General features: G+C 36.4%; 1 protein-coding gene across 4 annotated transcripts in view; it reads right to left on the reverse strand.

Annotated features, from left to right (window-relative positions):
• Window positions 1-22,482, reverse strand: part of SLIT2 (slit guidance ligand 2) — a 358,823-nt gene that overhangs the window by 141,534 nt on the left and 194,807 nt on the right. For all 4 annotated transcript variants that reach the window (XM_028088528.2, XM_028088519.2, XM_028088545.2 and 1 more), the window contains exon 5: window positions 6,018-6,089. In XM_028088528.2, the coding sequence (XP_027944329.1) occupies window positions 6,018-6,089 (72 nt within the window). The remainder of the gene's footprint in view (window positions 1-6,017; window positions 6,090-22,482) is intronic.

Raw genomic sequence — 22,482 nt, forward strand, 5'->3', positions numbered from 1 at the left:
GCTGAATGATTTTTGAGCCAGGGAGTGAAGGGATTAAAAAAGCAATGCTTTATAAAAACAAATCTGTCTGCAATGTTAAAATTATCTGATGAGACTATGGATTGGAGATCAAAATTCAATTAGTAGACTACTGTAATAGTTCAGAGGTAGCAAAGTGTGCCTGTTCAGGGTTGGGGAAGCAAGAAAACTAAAGATCTGTTCTATCTCATGGACAACATGGCAGCCATAGAAAGATCATGCTAATTCTTCTTTTATACATATGTGAATTAGATTCCCAATCACTCAATCAGATAGTCTTGTGTTTTGTTTGTTTAGGGAAGCGTTTATGAAGATATGTTATATAGATTCATTTTCACATAATAGAATGATATCATTGAAGAAAAATGCTAAGGCACCCTGCAGACAGAGCAAAAAGAAAAGTTGGAGAGGCTGTTGGTAGCAAACTTGATCAAAGTTGTTGGGGATTATTACAATTCAGGATTCCTTTCAAGTGAGTGTAAATCAGGCAGGTTACAGGACCATGGACAGCTCCCGTGGTACTTCTAGCATCTGCCAAGTACACAGACAACTGTTCTACAGACAATATTCTGGATGTTAAGAGGAGCTCTGTTCATTGAAATGAAACTTAAGTTCCTTACTATCTATCTAAATGAAGAGCCATCTCTACAGGTTTGTTCAGAAGGTTCTACATCCCACTAAAGACCTGTGGCATTTAATCTAATGGGAAGGATAGAGGCTCTCTTGAGTGAGAAACCAACCACCCCTTCAAAGTCTTTTCACCCTCAGGTTTACTGAAAACACTCTAAGAAGGAGCTGGGGGGGAATAAAATATACAATTTAAATTTTATATCAATGAATTTTATTTTTATGACAATATACTAAGTATATAAGTATGGTAAGAAATATAATGAACTAAACATAAAAACTAGCTGATTATAGCAGATAATTTGCAATTATGACAACTTATAAGACACAGCTAAAAGAAGTCTTGCTTTTGCATGGTAATACATATAATACACTCTTCTAATTGTTACATATTGATTTATAATATGTGAGCAACACTTGTTCCTTTATTGTTATGAAGTATCCAGTGGGATACTCGTTTCTCTAGTATTTAAAACCAGGGAAATGTAAAATATAAAGTAAAATACAGAAGTCTTTCTGTGTCCCTAGTCTAGAATGGTGGATTTTCCTTCTATGGGTTTTAATGGATCCATCAATAAAATAAATTGATGATGACAGAGTTCCAGGAAAAATGAAATTTCTAAATAATATAAATAGCTATATGACAACATATAGATTAACTCTGTCTTTCCTGTTTGCCAAATCTTCTTATTGCCAATAATCATTGCAACACGAATTGAGTGATTTGTTTCCTAAAAAGTCATGGCCATACATATTTGTTTCCCAAATAATATGATGACTTGCTCAAAGAAAACCAAACTAAATCATCTTATAACTTGACACTTGTCTATAAATTAATGTATGTTTAAAAAGGAAAAATAAAATAAGATGAAAACAGAGAGAGTGGCAAACCATAAGAGACTCTTAACTCTAGGAACCAAACTGAGTGTTGCTGGAGGGGAGGTGGGTGGGGAAATGGGGTAACTGGGTGATAGGCATTAAGGAGGGCACCTGATGTAATGAGCACTGGGTGTAATATGTAACTGATGAATCACTAAATTCTACCCCTGAAACTAATAATACACTATATGTTAACTAAATTGAATTTAATTTTTTTTAAAAAGGATAAATATAAATATTTTCCCTAATCTGTTTTTTAATAAGAGGCAGTTTTCCTGCAAAAGGTGGGTACAACTCATAAAGGGTTAAGGGAATTGGGATAGTACAAGCAAATGGAAGGACATGTATTTATTTATAAAGACAATAAACACTACAGTTTGCCTGGAACATAGAGTACATTTTGAGGGCATACTGCAAAATAAAAAAAGAAAAAAGCAGGTGTGATTTATCTTACAAGTATATCTAAAATAATACATGTTGGAATTTAAATGTTTTAAGTGTTAATGTTGTGCTCACTAAAGAAACTAAAATTATGTTAAAGTTTACTTTTGTGACATGAATAACAACTAGCAATCTATTGAAATTTTAAGTTCATATAGTTGTATGTTCTTGCTTAAATCTTGGGATAATTATAACTAGGAATGTTTTGTCATAAAAACAAGAGACTTGGAAAATCTTTATACCCTTAAGGTGCATGCTTAGAGAATAAGCTCACAAGTCTCAGCAATAAAGCAAGGCTTAAATTAAATATTCTCCTAAATTATTCAATGAACTGGAAATAACTCACAGATACTTGTAAACAAAATAGTTTAAATAATATAACATGTCTTAATTTGAAATTTGATCAGGAGGCAAGAAGGCTTTACTGCATCAGTGTTTCAATAAATTAAACACATACAGAAAGTTTATAAGGAAAAATCATATAAACCTTGAATGTCATTTTGGTGAGGCATCACTTGGTAATAATATGGTATCGATACTTTAATTCAGACTTGAGTGGGGAATTTAAAAACATGTAAATACTATGGAAAAGTTGCCAGTGACTATTATAAACACTATAATTTAGTTGGTATTTTAATATGATCTTGTTATTCTCAGATCTCACCATCTAAAATGTCAGGAAAAAGAAAGTGATTTAAGTTGCAGCTGGAGAAAATTAAGTAACAAAATAAAATATACAGGGTTTTATTCCAGTTAAGAAATTAATAGCAATAAGAAAAAAGTTATGGGAATTCCTCCCTGGAGATGTTTAAGAGCAAGATAAATATCCATCTGCCTAGAATAGTTTTAGTGTGGCTTGCCTGGAGGAAGCGGAATAAGATCTGCTAATTTGCAAAATTTTCACAGCATCAGTTTCATATCATCAAGTTGCTGCCTTGAGCATATTTAGCCAATCCACAAGATTAGAGTAAGTGCTTCCAGGGAAAATCTTCTGATAACTGGAATTTGCTCTGAATAAGGCCTGAATGTGGTAAATCCAATAAACCTGTTACAGCGCACCAGACTGGGCATTTAGACAGCTCTACACAAAATATCGTCGTATTGTCGTAATGCAGTAAAGAACATATTTCTTCTGTCTAGACTTCTTTTTTCTCTTTTATTCTCTGAATGAGTTAGAACAGTAGACATCCACCATGCAAGATTACCCAAACTGTAAATGCATACAGTGGAATGATAAATAGGACAGAGTACTGTACCTCTCCTTCCCATGCTGAATATTAATAATGTTAATTTTTGAGTTGTTTTATTGAGTCATTACTTGATGACTGATGGTTACCTTGAATAATAATACAGATTAAAATTTACCCTCAGTTCTAACATATTTTGCCAGACATCTTCTTAACTTTTAATGGTTAAACTAATCTTCATACAAAGCCCCATGAAACTGCTAATTTTTTTTTTTTGGAACAATGTAGTTTGAACTATGTTTCAATTATGGAAACATGCATTTTAACTGTAAAATTCTATAAAATTGTAGCTTTGATTCTAATTAATTATATAAGCCTATAAATGCACTGTGGTATTTCAATGTTGCTCTAAAGGTCTTTGACATTGTTATGTGGAAGGCAGAGAGAATAGTGGAAATCGATTCTAACTTTGCATTGATTCTTTAATAGATTCTAACTTCCTCAATCTACCCTTGTCTGCTGCGACTCACCAACACATAACATGAATCAATATCCTTGAATCCTTGAAGATTCCTTTAGATTTTCTTTCAGGAACTCTTTTCTACGATTCCCTGATGACCTCAAGCCATATTTTTTATCTCTTTCCTCAGGACCTGTAGCATGTAATACCTTGCTTATAAACCAAGGTCTGGTGTATATTTAGTAATTTCTGCTATACTTTCTTTTTCCACTTATTAGCCCCATGTCCAATTGACCCATACTAGACACGGATCTACCCTAACCATGCCCAATATTGCAAACTACTTCATGTTCCACTTTCCTAAATCTTTACTACACCTTTTTAAGGGCTAACTTCTAGTAGTTGATTAGTGAGTACTTACAGAATGAAATAATACACTCCATTTTATAGCATTTTACTAAAAGGCCTTTCACATATCTTCTTTCCCTAATAACCACATCGAACCCAAGCAATTATCATATTCATTTTACAGAATTGAAACTAAGACTCAATGGAGTTTACTGATTTGTCATACCTACAAATACAGTAAGTAGCGAGATTCCAAGACTCTAGTCCTAAACCCATCTCTCTGTATACATATTAACTGCCCTTAAATTTGGAGGGAAAATGATGCATATAGGGGAAGAAAAAGATTTTCAAGATCCTGCTAAATCAATATCGCATTCTTCATAGCACACTGGCAAGCATCTCACTTTTCTTTTTATCTCTAAACTTCTAAAATCACAGTCTTTAAGGATAAATAAAGAGGACATAAGGAGGAATCCCATCATGACTAGTATCCAATGGGATAATGCCAAATGTATCCCTAAATATGAAGATGGGCTACTTATAGACTTGGATTCCCTGAATATCTTTACTAAGAAGATTAAAAGCCACCTGTTTTAAGGATTTAGAGATAATACTATTGTAAGATTGCAAGTGGCATTCCCAGAGGGTGGTCAACTATAGCCATGATTATCCTTTTAAGTGACATACAGGCAACTTGAGTAGGTGCTGTATTGGGATCTTCATATAGTTCTGACCAGACATAGGATACAAAGGTAGTTTTGAACACCTTACATCTCAGAATCTGCCTGAAGACCTCCTCAAACACTAGCAAGAGCAGATAAAAAGAAAGCAAATAAAATCCTCTTAACATGCAAACATTCATGAAAACCTAGGGCCAGAATTTTAAGGGCTCCACACAGTTATATCTAGAAGTCTACTTGTACATTTAGAAGGTACAAATTTAACGCAAAAATCATTTACACTGAGGAGAAATGCAGAGGCCAAAACTTGCAGCTTTATAAACAGTCATCCTCTTTGACGACAGAAAACATCTGTCTCACTCTTCCTACTGGAAAAATAATGTTGTATCCCACCATGGAGAATGCCAAATATAAGTTAATTCTTGAAAAGTGCCTGCATTGTTTATCACTAGCTAAGAAATATTGAATTCCTGATAGTTAATCTCAGCACACAGAGGCTTTTTTCTCCCTACATTCCAAAGTAATGTAAAAGCTACGGACAACACTTTATGTCCTAGCATTTGCAGTCAATCAAAAACAATCATTTTCAAAGGTTTGTGTAGTATTTTAGAATTTATAAGATATATATTGACAAAATTAGGATTGTTACTGAAATCTTAAATCTGATATGTATCTTCAAAGCAATAGGCACTTGCAAAAAAACACTTCTACACAAGACACTGGATTTATAAAAGGAAAATTCAGAAACATGGTTTCCTTTACTTCATGCTTTTTTTTCTTTTTAAAGAGGGTTATACCCATATTCTTTCATAAAGATATGAGGGGAAAATATGCAAGAAAAATATTCACACAAAGGGAAAGACATAATTTTCTCATTCTCACACTTTTGGCATGTAATGAAAACAGTGATCTAAAAGTGATAAAAACAAAAACAAAAACAAAAACCCTACAGCTCCAGGCATCTCTAACAAGAAAATATTATCTACTCTTTCTAGAAAAAAATAGTTTATATTCTTCATTTCCAGTAAACACTGATAACAACAGAAAAGGGAGTTACTGATGTAAGTTGACAGTAAAAATGAAGAAAATACGCTGTAAATACTTTTTAATCAAATCCTTTCTTGAGATTTCACAAGATTAATCACAAAATTTGAAGAATGAATTTGGTAACAACTTCAGACGCAAGACATCTTTTACATGAGAATTTCTCCAGATAGCTTGTGAGAGCCATTTAAGACTTATTGTTACAAGCTTTCCTAAGCAAGCATGAAGATAAATAGGGCTTTCATTTTTTTTCTGACACATTATTCAATATAAATTTAATGTTGAAAATAGATAACTTTAAAACAACAGTATAAGTTAGAAAAAAATACTTACAGATTTTTAATGTCAACTGCCCCACGGAAAGCCTTCCTTGGAATTGCCTGAATTTGATTTTCACTGAGATCACTGAAAATGACAAAAAAGGAAAAGGTCAAGTTACAAAATATCATTTAAAATTATTTTAATCAATGTGCTTGACAAATAATAAAACACCTCTTAAAATACCTGAAAAATACTACCAGGATCATAATTAAATCCATATCATCAGATGCAATTTCTAATACAAATAATTTATATTCATAATATAGATTAAAGGTTGAACTAAGTGGTTTCTTGAAGTACTTTTCCAGATCTTTACTTTCATAATAAATTATAAAATATGATTCTCTTAAATTTGAGTTAATTCAATTCTGTGTTATACACTATTCCTTTAAAACCCCAAAAACAAAAAACAAAAAAAACCCCAAAAACAAAAAACAAACAAAAAATAGCAAATTGTTCATAACTCAATTTCAAGGGGTTCTCAGGTTTTAGTACTTGATATTTCTCCAACATCATTGGCATAACTTACAAAGTATATACGAAAGAAGTCCATTTTAACATCCTAGAGAAGAGCAGCCAAAAACTGATAAAACCTAGGCAGCATGATTAAGTTTTTGCAGCGCTTTAAGTAATGTTGAAAATGGAACATGGCAGTACCAGCCCAACAATAAAAGCAACAGTTCTTGCATGAAATATTAACAGCACGTTGATTTAAAACCTTCTTTAAATAATTCCATTAAAACCATAAACACAGACTGTCTATATTTGCATTTTAATTTAATTTAGAAATACATTTTAATCAAGGGGGAAAAAAGCACTCTTTCAGTTGGAATAAGAAGTTTGTAAAAATCACTCATCTCATGAAATGGATCATTATTTTTCCCTCAGAGTTCAGGCAAATTCAATGAGCTTACATAGTATTAGCCTTAACAAGTAGGATATAAATATACATGCAGGAAATGTAACTGAAAACAGGGAAATGCTCATCTAATTTTAAGTCACACTACCAGACAGCAGAACGTTGAAATATCAAATAAATAAATTATTACAGTCACAATGATGGTGCTAAAATTATCTTTAAAATTCTAAGATAGCTGATGCACATTAAGAAAGATGAAACTACTAACCACAGGTGCTTAGCTGATGAAAACAGAGCCATTTTCCAATTATGTGGAAGTGTATGGGATGGATTCATCCACATCCTCTCCCCTAACGCTTCTTATGACCAGAGCTTGTTGTTCATATACTTGTGGTCACGCAATAGAGATAATTGGCAGATAGAGAGATTTAGTGTGTGGTCCTGACCTCATTAGCACCAAGTTTTAAACAACTGAGATTTGCATTCATATCTCAATATTCTCAACGTCCAAATAAAAAATGTTTGCTAAGCAATTCGTAAAGAAATAAATGTTCGTCTATTTAAGGGGTAAAGGTCTCTAGGAAAAAAAAAAAGCAAAACACACATATTTTATTTCAAACAGTAAATTTATAATACGTGCTTATGTAGGAGTTAAGGCAGTCATCCATTTCCTAAGTGCTGTAGCTCCGTTACTGCTTTCAGTAATTTCAGTATATACCTAAAAGTAATAAAACTTCATTTCCTTAAAAATTGCTTATTTCTCCAGCTTGTCATTGATTCAGACTGACTTCCTTCCCTTAATTGCATCATGTTAAGAATGTTTAACAGTGTGTATTTAACAGCCTTGATGCTGGAAAAGTGTTGAAAGGAGGCTACCGAGCAAGGAGAAAGTAAAGAAAAACACTGGAAAAAAGAAAAACCAGAATGTAATACAAATGAGGAGGGAAAAAACATTGAACCCAAGCAAATTTGAATCTGTAATGCGCCATGAAAACCAACAGTGGTGTTGTTACTGCTGTCTCTGTCAATTCAATGTTTTCTCATCACTTATGTTTCTCTATTTCTCCTAAGACAAAGACTGCCTTGGAGGTTGTAGGTGAATAAAAGTGGCAGAGCTGTTTCTTCAGATCTTGCCAGCTTTCTAGGCTCTGCAGTCTTCCCATCCAGCTGGTTGGGGCCATTTCATTTGCCACCTACAATCTCAGCTCTCCTCAGTCTCTATGCACAGTTTTTCCTAGGGTCGTGTTCTCAATGGGGAGATGGTGGGATGGGAGGAAATTCAGAGGGATGATATTAGGTGGTTCATAGAGATATCACTGAAGAAAGTGAAATGCACAGTCAGAAGACCATTCCTTCTAAAATGGATTTTAGTAGAAGCTTCTGAGTCCCATAGGCAGAATTCTAGAACGTGGAAGAGTTTTATACTGCTAACACTTACCGATCTTTTCTTTTTATGGAAGAATGAGAAACTGTCAACTGCCAATCTCAGTGCCTCTTCACTACCCTAGGTCAATGGTTTAGGTGTGGCTGCCCCCCAACTAGACTGCTTCCAGACTAGTTTACAGGTTCTCTGCGTTTGTTTCCAGTCCACCAGGGCAGGCAACTTCAATTCTGGATCACAGGCCCCTTCAGTTAAGTGGACCATGTTCATCAATGACAGGAGAAAGAAACTTAACACATTTTCAGCACCTACACTACACAATAGTTAATTTTTTATAAATAATATATTATCAAGTATGATCTGTATTTCCTTTAATCCTCATAACCATCTTGCCAAGTAGGTAACATTATCCTGGTTTTATAGGAAAGGAAATTAAGCTTCAGAAATGTAAGGTATTATTTCTAAACAACAAGACAAATGGTTTAAGTAAATATATAAGAAATATGGATAAATACTGAGTCAGGATTTGAGGAATTCTAAAGATGACACAAGGGGCTACTTAATCAATCTCAATATGTCCTTCCTGTGCCCCAGAACTTAAAAGGCTTTTCCTTAACTTATCCTAGCCTCTGGTTTATGTCCTTTGCAAAATGATGGATTGGACTGTGTTAGAAATGACTCATTTTCTATATATAATCAGGGGGAGGTTACCAGTTATTTCAATCCAACCTATATTCATTTTTAAGATCTACTACATGCAAGGCATTGGCTGATGTTGCAGGATTGCTGAGCTGGGGTAAGGCCTATTTCCTGGCTTCAGGAATTTTCAAATCCAGTAAAGAAGATAAGCAAGTAGCCAAACAGAAGGCCAACTGAGAGATTTAAACAAATTATCATGAGTCTACAAAAGCAAGACAGCACACTAAGAAAAAAGGTAATGTGAACGTGTCTAGATGTAAAGGCGAAGGAGTGGAGGACAGCACTTCTAGTGAAATAAATGTCACAAGTGAAATATGGAGGGGAAAAAATAGAACTTTTCATCAGAGTATCCTTTGGTCTGATTTGCTTAGAAGGTGCAACATCTACAGTAGAGTAATAGGAGGGGTGGTCAGAAGATTAAGTCAAAGGTGTGATGAGTAGATTTTTGGTACCGATTGAGAAGTGCATTCTTATTTCAGCACACAATATTGGGGAGGGAAGGGTGGTAGACAGGATCAGGACAGAGGCTGTACCTCAGATAAACTAAACTGGCGATGGGATTTAGGATGAATACGTGGAGTCAAAGACTTGAGTCTGCAAGACCAGATACAAGACTTCTATGATAGTCGGGGAAAGGGTAGTGAGAGCACAAGCGATAAAACAACCAACAATATATCACTTGCTTACCATGGGCCAGTTAATAACTGCAGCATCTCCTAATCTATAGATAGAAAAGGTGGAGAATATTAAGAGTGGTATCAGGGATGCATGAAAAAACAAAACTCAGGAGTAGATTGTAGGTGGATATGGATTCAGCAAGGGAGAGAAAGGAGACAGAAGTTACTTTGAACTTAGATTAAAGGTAGTGTTAATAAAATTGGGAAATCAGAAGAGCCATTTGCAGTGTTCATTATGAGTTTGGTTTGGGAAGTTTTTCAATCCAGTTAGAAAGATGTGATATATCACATAGTTTGGTGACAACAAAGAGAGTATATGCTCAGTAAAACATGCGTGGTAGCTGAGAAAGGTGATCTAGAAGATCAAAGAAGTAAGTCACTGGAGGTTAGATGGATCCAGGCCACTTTCAAAACAGAATGGGATTTTTTTTGGACCTTGATGAAAATGACAGAGCTCAGTAATTCTCAGCCTTCAGTATTGGAGCTGGGGATGGTAGAAAGTGGTTGGCTGGAATCCAAGGAGAGAGCCAGAATGTCAAAGGATTTAAGAGCATAGAGTGCAGACCTAGACTATCTGTCATTTATTAACCACATGCTCTTGGAAGAACTGCTTACCCTTCTGTGCCTCAGTTTCTTCATCTGCAAATGGAATAATGATAATGTTACTGCATAGGACTGTATGATAAATTCAATGAGTCCATACTTTTATTTTTTAATTTTCCTAAAGACTCCATTTATTTATCAGAGAGGGGGAGTTCATGAGTCAGGGAGGAAGCAGATGAAGAAGCAGGCTGCATGCTGAGCAGCGAGCCCAATGCAGGGCTCGATCCCAGGACTCTGGAATCACGACCTGAGCCGAAGGCAGACCCTTAACCGACAGAGCCACCAGGAGCTCCAAGTTTATACTTTTAAAATGCTCATAAAAAATGCTCAAAAGTACCTGCACATAGTAGGCACCACAGAGGTGTTGGTCATATACATGATACAACTGTTTTACTCAGAGACTGTTATGTGCCCCTGAGTGTACTACTTTGTTCTTGAAGACCACTGCAGGCGATGTGAGACATTACTGATGGGAGTGTGCTGTTCTGTGAACTGTGTGGAATGAGAAAAATGAGTCAGAACTACTGAGTTAGCAGGAGGGAGCTGCCAAGGGAAGAGTTTGTAATTATATCACTAGGCAGTAGAGTGTAAAAATGTGTTTCAGAGTAGGAAAATGGCTTGACTGGAGTCAATTTTTAGGAAGATTAATCTGGAAATTGAATTTTGAAGCAGGCAGGGACAATGGACAGAGAACTGGTATTGGGCAGTGTTGGTGGAGAGAGACTGTGGGTCTCTAGTTAACTAGAAAATTCTTTCTGGTGAATATTAAGTATAAACTTGAGTTTGGCTCAGGTCCATATATAAGGTCCTCAATGCAAGTTAAGGTTATTTTCACCTCAGGGAGAGATGATTTTCTGATTAAGGAAATAAAATACAAAAGTACAAAAAGTGGGGAAGACAAGTGTAGAAACTGGAGAAATGGGAGTGAAGACAAGGATACTAGTTTAGTTTTATGATATTTTGAACTCATGTAAATGGAAATATATTCCATGCTCATAAACTGGAAGAATTAATATTGTTAAAATGACTTTTTTTTTAATATTGTTAAAAGATGTCCTCATAACCCAATGGAATCTACAGATCCAGTGCAATCCGTACCAAAATTCTAATGGCATTTTTCATAGAAATAAGACAAACCATCCTAAAATTTGTATAGAACCCCAAAAGACCCTGAATAGCCAAAGCAATCTTGAAAAGAAAGACAAAACTGGAGGTATCACACTCCCTGAATTCAAATGATATTACAAAGCTACAGGAATCAAAACAATATGGCAGTGGCATTAAAAACAGACACATATACTGATGTAACAGAAGAATCCAGAAATAAACCTATACACATATATCCAATTAATCTATAAAAGGGAGCCAAGATGGGGCGCCTGGGTGGCTCAGTCGTTAAGCATCTGCCTTTGGCTCAGGTCATGATCCCAAGGTCCTGGGATCGAGCCCATTTTCCGGCTCCCTGCTCAGCAGGAGGCCTGCTTCTCCCTCTCGCTCTGCCCCTGTTTGTGTTCCCTCTCTCACTGTGTCTCTCTCTGTCAAATAAATAAATAAAAAATCTTAAAAAAAAAAAAAAGGGAGCCAAGAATATACAATAGGGAAAGATGGTCTTGTCAATAAATGGTATTGTAAACTGGACAGCCACATACAAAAGAATAAAGCCAAACCCCTATATTAGACCATACACAAAAATCAATTCAAAATGGATTAAAGATGAACATAAGACCTAAAGCCATAAAACCCCAAGTAGAAAATGTAGGAGGTAAGCTCTTGACATCAGTCCTAGTAATGATATTTTTTTCAATTTGACACCAAAAGCAAAGGCAAACAAAGGCAAAAATGAATAAGTGGGACTATATTAAACTAAAGAGCTTCTACACAGCAAAGGAAACCATCAAAAAATGAAAGGCAACCTACAGAATGGAAGGAAATATTTGTAAATCATAACCCCTGATAGGGGTTTATATCCAAAATATATGAATGACACATACAACTCAATGGCAAAAAACAAAACAAAAACAAAACAAAACAAAAAAAAACTCCAATCCCATTAAAAGGTATCTTAGTGATGAGACATTTCCTTTGATGATTAAATGGATAAAGAAAATGTAGAGAGAGAAATGAACATAATTGAAAAGATACAGTGGAATATTATTCAGCCATAAAAAAGAAGGGAATTCGGCCATTTTTGACAACATGGGTGGACTCTGAGGGCATTATGCTAAGTTAAATAAGTCAGAGAAAGACAAATATTGCATTACTGTATGATATCACTTATATGTGGAATCTAAAAAAAACCCAGAACTCATACATACAGAGAACAGACTGGTGGTAGCCAGAGGAGAGGTGGGGATGGGGGAAATGGGTGAGTATGGTCAAAGGTACAAACTTCCAGGTTTTGATCAATAAATTCTGGGTATATAATGACTATAGTTAATAACACCGTATAGTATGTTTAAAGTTGCTAAGAGAGTAGATCTTAAAATTTCTCCTTCCAAGAAAAGTTTTTTAACTGTGTCAGGTAATGGGTATTAACTAAACTTATTGTGGTAGTCATTTTTCAATAATACATATTTCAAATCATTCTCTTGTACATCTTAAATTAATACAGTGCTGTATGTCAGTTATATCTCAATAAAGCTGGGGAAAATACCACCCCCCAAAAAGGTTATTGCAAGTGCTATGTTCAATATTAAAAATTTTGAACATCTTGAATTTGAAAGCCTGGGTTATTCAACTTTCCAAGATCACAAGGACGTGAAAAGAGCTGGAAAGGCTGTCTGATCCTGAAGTTAATCCTGATAGGAAAGATATGAATGATGATGAACATAATTCATTCCAATGGAGAAGGTTCTACATTCTTGGTATTTGCAAAATTGGAAAGACTCAGGACCCCCAGAGCCAGGCCAGAGTAGTGGCCCTCATGGGGATCAGCCAGGAAACCCTGGAGTTTTCCATTTTAGATCCTCCCCCCTTCTACTACATCCAACCCACTCCCCAAACTACTTCAATAATGTCTCCAATCAAGTACCCTCCTACCATTCTCCACTGCCATAGACACTGCTAGGACATTCATCACCGTTTTGGACATGAATGAGATTCAAACTCATCTCTGACTTAATTTATGATCCTTTCCAATGCATCCTCCACACTAGCACCAGTTTTATTTCCAAAATTGAAATCATATCAAACCACCTCCTCCCTGAGTCTTCCTCATCTCAGTTAAGGAGACACCATCTTTACAGTTTTCAGTCCAAAAACTTTGCAGTCTTCATTGTCACTCCATATTCTTCCACACCCGACATCCAACCCATCAGCAAATCCTCTTAACTCCCTCTTCAAAATAGATCCACAGGGCGCCTGGGTGGCTCAGTTGGTTAAACGATTGCCTTCCGCTCAGGTCATGATGCTGGAGTCTCGGGATCGAGTCCCACATCGGGCTCCCTGCTCAGCAGGGAGTCTGCTTCTCCCTCTGACCCTCTTCCCTCTCGTACTCTCTCTCTCTCATTCTCTCTCTCTCTCAAATAAATAAATAAAATCTTTAAAAAAACAAAAAACTAAACAAAACAAAATAGATCCACAATCTGACCTACCTGTACCTCTGCTTCCCCGACAAAGCCAGCATCCCTTCTTGTCTGGGTGATCTTAAAAGCCTTCCAGCTATCGCTCTACTTCTCTCCTTGTCTTCCAATAACCATATCTTGCCACATCACTGATCAAAACTTCTCTGATGTCCCATCTCACCACAAGAGAAAGCACAAACCTTCACAAAGCTTGACCAGGCTCTGCTGGTTGACGTGGTCATCTTTGACCTCATCTCTTTCTACTCTTTCCCTATCCACCCTTCTCCAACCACACTGGCCTTCTTGAGTTTCTTGAACTCAACTCAACATTTTCGCACTCAGGGGCTCCCCCTAATAGTCTTTCTGCCTCTGTTTCCACCTCAGACCTTCATTCATGAGTTCCATGCTCTCAATTCATCTTTTCTAAAATAATTTTTCAAATCTCTCAGCTTTTGCATAATCTTTTTTTTTTTTTGTCTTAAGCACCTAGTTCCTATCATCAAAAAATGGAGGGTTAAGAATTGTTCAAGACCCAGAGCAAATGGCACCTACTTCAACATAGATTTTTCTCCAATTTCCCAGCTAAACCTAGTGCCAAGATCTCTGAAACCTATTAGCTATGTGATGCTGTGCAAGGCACTTAGTTTCTTTCTCCATTTGCTCATCTGTAAAATGAGCTAGTATAAATATCTCTTAGAGCCAATCTGCCTGGTCCAAATGACAATATTGTTATTAATGCAAATTACCATTTAAATAATTAAATGTCATTTAATTATTGCATAACTACCGAATATAACTATTTATAATTTGTGAGTCCAGTCATTCCCTCTTCTGCATTCTTTAGGCGACTTGCTCACTCCTTTATTATAACATTTCAAAATTTTTTTTTCCTAGGCAAAGAACTTTATTAACCTTGTTTCAAACTTTATTCCCAGGCTTCTTCAGCTTAATTAGCTGCAAAGAATGAATTGTGTATAAGCGAAAACTGAAAAGAGCTTCAGTGTCCAAGGGGCTTGGGCTTAAAAATATTAGAGATCTAGATTTTATAGATCCATGAACAAAATTTTAAAAAGCAGTCATAATATAAAATAGCAGCTCCCAGTAACTTCTTCAAATTTTATATTCTTCAGAAGTTGACTCAATTTAGTTTGCTACATTCTTGGAAACTTCGTCAAAATTCTCCACAAGATCTGGAACCTCATCATCATCATCCTCTCCGGTAGCAAGTGGTGCTTTTCCATCCACAGATTGTTTGGGCAGAGCTTCAGCCAGTCTTCTTAAACTAGTCAGACTGTCTGCACCAAGTTGGTTTAAGATACTGGGTAGCATTTCTGTCAGCTGCTTTGTCTCAGCATGGCCTGTAATGGTGAAAGTGTTCGCTGCCAGTGATGCCTGAACTTTGGGGTTGTTAAAATGGATCACTGTTCCTTGGCTTGTGAACATATTCACTTCTTCAATACCAGAGATATTGTTTACCCCTAACTTCTTTAAGGAGAACTGAAGTTTTTTATCATCTGCTGTAGCCGTTCTATGAACCACCTTCTTTCGGCGAGCAGTTCCTTTCCCACCAATGCGCACTTGTGCTTGCAGTTTGGCGAGTTTCTCCTGGTTCATGATAGTTTCTTTCATCTTCTTGGAGCAGAAATGGGACTGCGCGGGGGAAGAGGGTTGGCGCTCAGGGGGTCTCGGGCGGACCAGCTGAGATTAGGTGCACACACGCGGGGACGCCTGACATTTCAAAAATTTCAGTTGAATTTTTTCTCTTAGATAACTGTCTTCTGCTAGACAATATGATAAATGAAGGCAGGGATTTTAGTTCATTTTATTTCTACAGAATTCCTGGCATATGACAGGCATTCAGTAAGCAAAGGTTTCTGTAAAGGAGGTAGGGACTGAAAAAGAAGTTCTGAAGAAAAACTACTGGATGGATATGAATAAGAGACAGAGCTCATTATGTGCAAGCCTGTGGTGGCAGCCCTGATGAGTAGCAACGTCGAATACTATAGACTCAATGAGGGGAAATCAGGAAATAAAACTGGACTTCTGAGAGGACTTTTATATATACTGGTATCATGGCAATGCAGGAGGGCTGAATTCACCACAGTGTTCCACAAAACAATGAACATATGAGACTAGAGCCAATAAAGAGGTCAGAGAAAGAAATACAGATTAATGAGTCCTTGTGCCATGGTGAGAAGTGAACCCTGCAGTGCATATCTAAATCGCCTCTCTGGTGGTACGCATTGACAAATTTCAGATTTGTAGGTTATCGTCCCCAAGAAGCACTGCTAAGCATACTCAGGATTTCACTATTTGCAAGTGGGAAAGTCAGCCGAGTTCTCCCACCCTCCCTTCTGTTCTCTCGTTCATGCCTTCAAAAGTATTTATTGACAGCATAAAATCTGATATAATCACTGCTTTGTAATAGTTCTCTGTTTTTCTTTTATGGTATTTTTATTTATTTTTTTGCATTTTTTATTTATTTTTTTAATTTTTTTATTGTTATGTTAATCACTATATTACATCATTAGTTTTTGGTGCAGTGTTCCATGATTCATTGTTTGCGTATAACACCCAGTGCTCTATGCAGAACGTGCCCTCTTTAATACCCATCACCATGCTAACCCATCTCCCCACCCCCCTCCCCTCTAGAACCCTCAGTTTGTTTTACAGAGTCCATAGTCTCTCATGGTTCGTCTCTCCCTCTGATTTCCCCCCCTTCATTCTTCCCCTTCTGTTATCTTCTTCTTCTTTTTTTATGGTATTTTTAAAAAGATTTATTTAATTGAGAGAGAGAGCATGCATGCACGTGAGCATGGGCAGGAGGCGCAGAGGGAGAGGGAGAGAGAATCTCAAGCCAACTCTGCGCTGAGCACAGAGCTGGATGTGGGGCTCAATCTCACGACCCTGAGATTATGACCTGAACGGAAACCAAGAGTCGGACACTTAACTGACTGTGCCACCCAGGGGCCCCTATCTTATGTTTTTAACCACCAACTTGACTGCTGCTTCTTTTTTTTAATTTTTTTAATTTTTCTTTTTTTATTGTTATGTTAATCACCATATATTACATAATTTGTTTTGGTGTACTGTTCCATGATTCATTGTTTGTTCATAACACCCAGTGCTCCATGCAGAATGTGCCCTCCTCAATACCCATCACCAGGCTAACCCATCCCCCCACCCTCCTCCCCTCCAGAAACCTCAGTTTGTTTTTCAGAGTCCATCATCTCTCCTGGTTCGTCTCCCCCTCTGACTTACTCCCCTTCATTCTTCCTCTCCTGCTATCTTCTTCTTTTTCTTTTTTCTTAAAATATGTTGCGTTATTTGTTTCAGAAGTACAGATCTGTGATTCAACAGTTTTACACAATTCACAGTGCTCACCGTAGCACATATCTTCCCCAATGTCCATCACCCAGCCACCCCATCCCTCCCACCCCCGACCACTCCAGCTTCTTAATAAGCAGGGCTGTCTCTTCTACATATGTCCTTTCTCTTCCAGGTCTTTATATGATCCCATATAGAATAGATTCATTTATCACTGTTTGTCAAGATGCATGAATGGTCTTTTTTAGTTGTTCCTCCACTAAATGTTTTGTTGCTGAGAACCTGCAATAACTTCTAGTACTCAGTAACCAAAGCTTTATTGAACATAATCGTAATAATAGATATCTACTTTTCTTCTGTTCTCTAATATACTTTGATAACAGTGCTTTCTTGCTCTTAATAAAAAGTGTCAATATAAGGTTTTTTACATTACTTACTGACAATTGAAAATCTCCATAGAAATTTAAGTGTGAAGAGTTTGCAATTTAGAATTGATGAAATAGGTTAATACCCAAAGCTAACATTTATCGGGGCAGTTACTAACTTCCAGACAACACACTTTGATTTATTTAATTTTTCTATAATCACATCAGGATATACTCTTTTATTTTCATTTGGAGACAGAGAACTAGGGTTTCCAGGAGTTAGGCAACTCCCCTGAAGTCATACAGCCAGTAAGCTACTGGAGCTATTTGAACTTGGCTCCGTTGTTTCCCAAATCTCATACGCTTCACCACTACTCTCTTGCCTCATACAGAGGAGGCTTCTGCAGATGTCTGGCTCTCTAGAATAATGGGTCCATCACCCTGGAGCTGTGGCTTCAATGTGGTTTGAGGTCACCCATAAGAACCCTCTGAAGAGGCTGTTAAAAACCACACCGCTGAGCTCCACTCCAGAAATACTAGACAGACTCTTTAGGGGTGATATCCAATAATCTGTGTTACAAGTCTCCTAGGTATCTGTTATGCCCCTTGTCTTTGAACCCCATGTTAGCAGCCCACTGGACCAGCTCTGATAAATATCTTCCAGCTTTTGTTTGTTTTTTAAACATGGTGTTCATTTATGTGCATCTAGTGGGAATGCTAACAGAAAATTAAAAAATGAGAAGCACCATTAAAACCTAGAATATATATAGTTCTTTGGACAAAGAAGAAAGTTGGATAAGAGAGACCATTTTTTCAATCGTTGTAAAATATACATAATAAAAATCTCACAACCAGTATACTAATCTTGAAAAAAATAAAGAATTCACAATGTAAGTAATTTTTACACTTTCTATTTCTTCTCTTCAAAATAGTATCCATAATACTGTTTCATATTAACATTGATCATTCCAAGTGGTGTTTAAGCCACCATTTGGGTTACATATGAACACTCCTATTAAGTACATTCAAAGAGGACATACCTCATATGGACATACCAACAACAACAAAAACCTCCCTTTGTACCTTTTATGAGAAGGACCATTGAGCTAATAACCCATGTTTTAAGAAAACCTATGTTTTTTGTCACATCTAAGCACACAGGTAAAACCACAATGGCCTGAAAACACTTCCAGATGCCTAACATGGCAGCCCTGAGGGTGGCTTACTGGGACTGACCTGGAATCAGGTTTGGACAAAAATCCTTAGCTCCATTTCCTAAAACCATGTGACCTGACCATGTGATCTTAGTCAAGTTACTGAGATCTTTTAAATCATGTTTTATTTTTCCTAACTCTAGAAAAACCACCAAGCATTACTGTGTCGGGGTTATTGTGAGGACTGAACAATCTGATGTAGTCTATGTGAAGGTATGAAGTGCCTTGCCCACAAAGGTGCTCACATGTTACTTTCCCGCAGTTCCATTAGCTCAATTCAGTTCACTTCCGAAATTATTTGTTAAAAGCAAAGTGTGTTGAGCGCACTGCTAGTCCTCAAAATAAAAGATAATAAGACACATCTGCTCTCAAGAAGCAGGCAGGTAAGGTAATCATCACACTACTGAACCGACAAAAATATCAGTAGAAAAATTTACGAAGTCCCAGAATAGCAAAGGAGGAAATACTCCATTTTGTCATTGCTTGAACTTCTGGGATGGTAGATTACAGTAAAAAGCAAATAAACAACAATGGAAGACTTCTGTTAGGGTGTTTCTTATGTTTAGGTATGGATTCATGGAATATATATGCAGACACAATCTAATATGCATGCATTTTTTCCTATCAAGCTTTTGTACACGTATTTCCCTCTGCCTAGAATATTTACATATTGTCTCACTTTGTTAATCTACTCATCCCTCTGGGGCAGAATTTAAATATTCTCTCTTCTAAAAATTTTCTCTGAAATATCCTAATACTGGAGTAGATTGTCTTTCTTTGTGCTTGTGTAACATGTTATACTTAACTGATACTCTGGGTTATAATTGCTACACCTTACTTGTTGACACATCCCAGGAGAGCTGAAAGTTCTTAGAGAACAGATACTGAATAATTCATCGTTGTATCCCCAATGCCTACTATAGTGCCAGGCTGTGGTCAATAAAGCATGAATAAAAACATACAAAAAAAATAAAACTAGTATTTTACTTGTTGACATTTAGGTTCTCAAGCAAATTACTTATTTAACAGGTACTTGATGTCTTCCCTAGGATATAGTTTATGAAAACATCATTTTCTACTGTGGTAAATTAAGACCATGATGTACTATTTATTCTTTGGCTCCCAAAGATATGGTAAAATATTGTATGGTAAAATATATTGTTTTTGGTGATTCAAGTATCTTTACTGAGATCAAGAAGATAAAGGTAATAGCAAAGTTAGAATGATTGTGTTAGTATAAGTAGCACATATTTTAAATGGAAACCAGTCATTGAAAGCCTTTATTCAGTCTTAACTATAGTCTTAGTCTCAGCTGATGAGCTTTAAAACCCTTTAATTCTCTCAATATTGGGTTCAGGAGTATGTGTGAGTTTCATACTTAAGTCAAATAACAGGGGTGCCAACTAAGACATAATCATTTCCTGAACATAATCCCATGCCTTTGCTTCAGGAGTTGTACTCTTCATTTGCTGAGATGCATCAAAAATGTTCTCCTATTTTCTCATCAAAATAACTGCAAATATAGTAAGAAAGACCAGGCATGCATATGTGAATAATAATGATAAGTATGTGAAAATTAAATAAATGAGGTATAACAAGAGTGAGGTGGTACATAAATCAGGAAATGCTTTTCAAAGAGGAGGGCGTTGAGCTGGGTCTTAGGAAACATGATGGAGGTGGTTTGGCAAGAAGAAAAGGTAAGTTATTTCTAAAGAAGAGACCAGCGTGCGAAGACAATATGCACAGGTGGATATCCTGAGGGTGACATCAATGGGAGTGAATGGTAGGCAGGAAGAATTTTGCAGCATTTAACAAATAATTAGAAAGAAAGAAAGAGATTGTGCTGGGATTCCAGAACATCAAATAAGATGGCTATGAAGCTTTCAGCTAATCTTATTGGCAGTAAGAAACAAGATGAGCAAGTAGTGAAACAAGATGAAATAAAGACTTCAGAAATCTGTGCAAGAACTAGAGCAAAATATCTAACTACTTCAGAACAGCAAGTTTTGGGGCACCTGGGTGGCTCAGTCAGTTGAGCGTCTGATGCTTGATTGCATCTTAGGTCATGATCTCATGGGTTGTGAGATTAAGCCCTGTGCTGAGCCCCAAATTGAGCCCTGTGTTAAGTCCCGAGTTCAGCAAGGAGTTGGCTTGAGATTCTCTCCCTCTGCCCCTCCCCGCAGTCTCTCTCATAAATAAATAAATCTTAAAAAAAATAAAAAGAACAACAAATTGTTTTCTCTCCCTCTGGGTGTTCTTCCATGTATGTTTGTCAAAGAAAAGTCAGTGTGGATGTCTATACTCAATTCTGACTTTATAAAATCTTGTGATCCATAAAGATAGTCAACCATCAGGACTTCCTTTTAAAATTTACCAGTTTCAACAGCAAAGTGATTCTTGATAATAAAAAAATGTCAATGGAAGACAAGCTTCAGTTGAAACAAACACCTACAAATGAAGAATTTATAAGTAAAATTGGCAAACATCAAATTCTCAACAAATTAGATCCTCCCAAAAAGGAAAAATTTTGCAATAGACTGTAGCAGCTTTAATTGAGAAAAAATGTACATATCAAAAGGTCTAGTCATTTGAATTATAATTCAGTGGTTTTTAGATAATTTATGGAGTTGTGTAATAATCATCACAATCTAAAATTTAGAACATTTTTATTACTCTAAAAGAAACCTTTTTTTTAAGATTTTATTTTTAAGTAATCTCTACATCTAACATGGGACTTGAACTTACAACCCCAAGATCAAGAGTCGCTTGCTTTACTGACTGCGCCAGCCAGGGGCCTCAAAACCCTTTATTCATAAGCAAGCATTCCCTTTTCCCTTCCCATGTTGTAGCATGAACCTGAACTTCATTTTCTTATTGTCAAATAATATTACATTGTATGGATATACCACTTTTTGTTTATCTGCTGCTCCTCAGTTGATAGATGCAACAGGCTTTGTAAGGCAATTTATTTTTTAAATCTTTTTTTAAAAAAGATTTTCTTTCTTTATTTGACAGAGAGAGACACACAGTGATAGAAGGAACACAAGCAGGGGGAATGGGAGAGGGAGAAGCAGGCTTCCCACTGAACAGGGAGCCCAATACGGGGCTCGATCCCAGGATCCTGGGATCATGACTGAGCCGAAGGCAGATGCTTAACGACTGAGCTACCCAGGCGCCCCTTTTGTAAGGCAATTTAAAAATCAGTAATTATTTTGCTGGGAACTGCCATATTTAATACAGTCTTTGGGTCCTTTCTCTATGACACTGTCTAGGACACTTTGGGTCCTTTCTCTATTAATATTTCTTAACAAAACAGGGGCCCAATTATTGGCTTATGGCTATCAGGGAGTAGCTACTGCTTTAGACCATCTTGAAACCTTTCAGATACCACACTTCAAAACTTGTTTGTTTTGGTTCAACTCTCCACATTGGATATAGTGTTCTTCCCCTAATTTTATCTCCATATACCCACAACTGCTTTACAATACATGATATTCTTTGGATCATTCTTGCAGAATTTGTATAGACTATGGAAGCAGCTCTTGATTTGTTTGAACTTGGGATAAACCTGTTTTCAAAAATGAGAAGAGATGTAATTTCCCATCACTGCTTTCTTTCCACATGTGTATACCCATGTTGACTGATCTAAATGAATATTAAATAATATGTAGTATATATAATATATTTTTTCTAAATGTATGTGCATGTATGATAGAGAAAGATAGAGAGAGAGAGAGAGAGAGAGAGAGACAGATAGAGGGATTGAGAGGGAAAAGTCCACCACATGCA

The sequence above is a fragment of the Eumetopias jubatus genome, unplaced genomic scaffold, assembly GCF_037043125.1.
Source record: "Eumetopias jubatus isolate StellerSeaLion01/CBP00866 unplaced genomic scaffold, mEumJub1_p1.0 scaffold_2, whole genome shotgun sequence".
Classification (NCBI taxonomy): domain Eukaryota; kingdom Metazoa; phylum Chordata; class Mammalia; order Carnivora; family Otariidae; genus Eumetopias; species Eumetopias jubatus.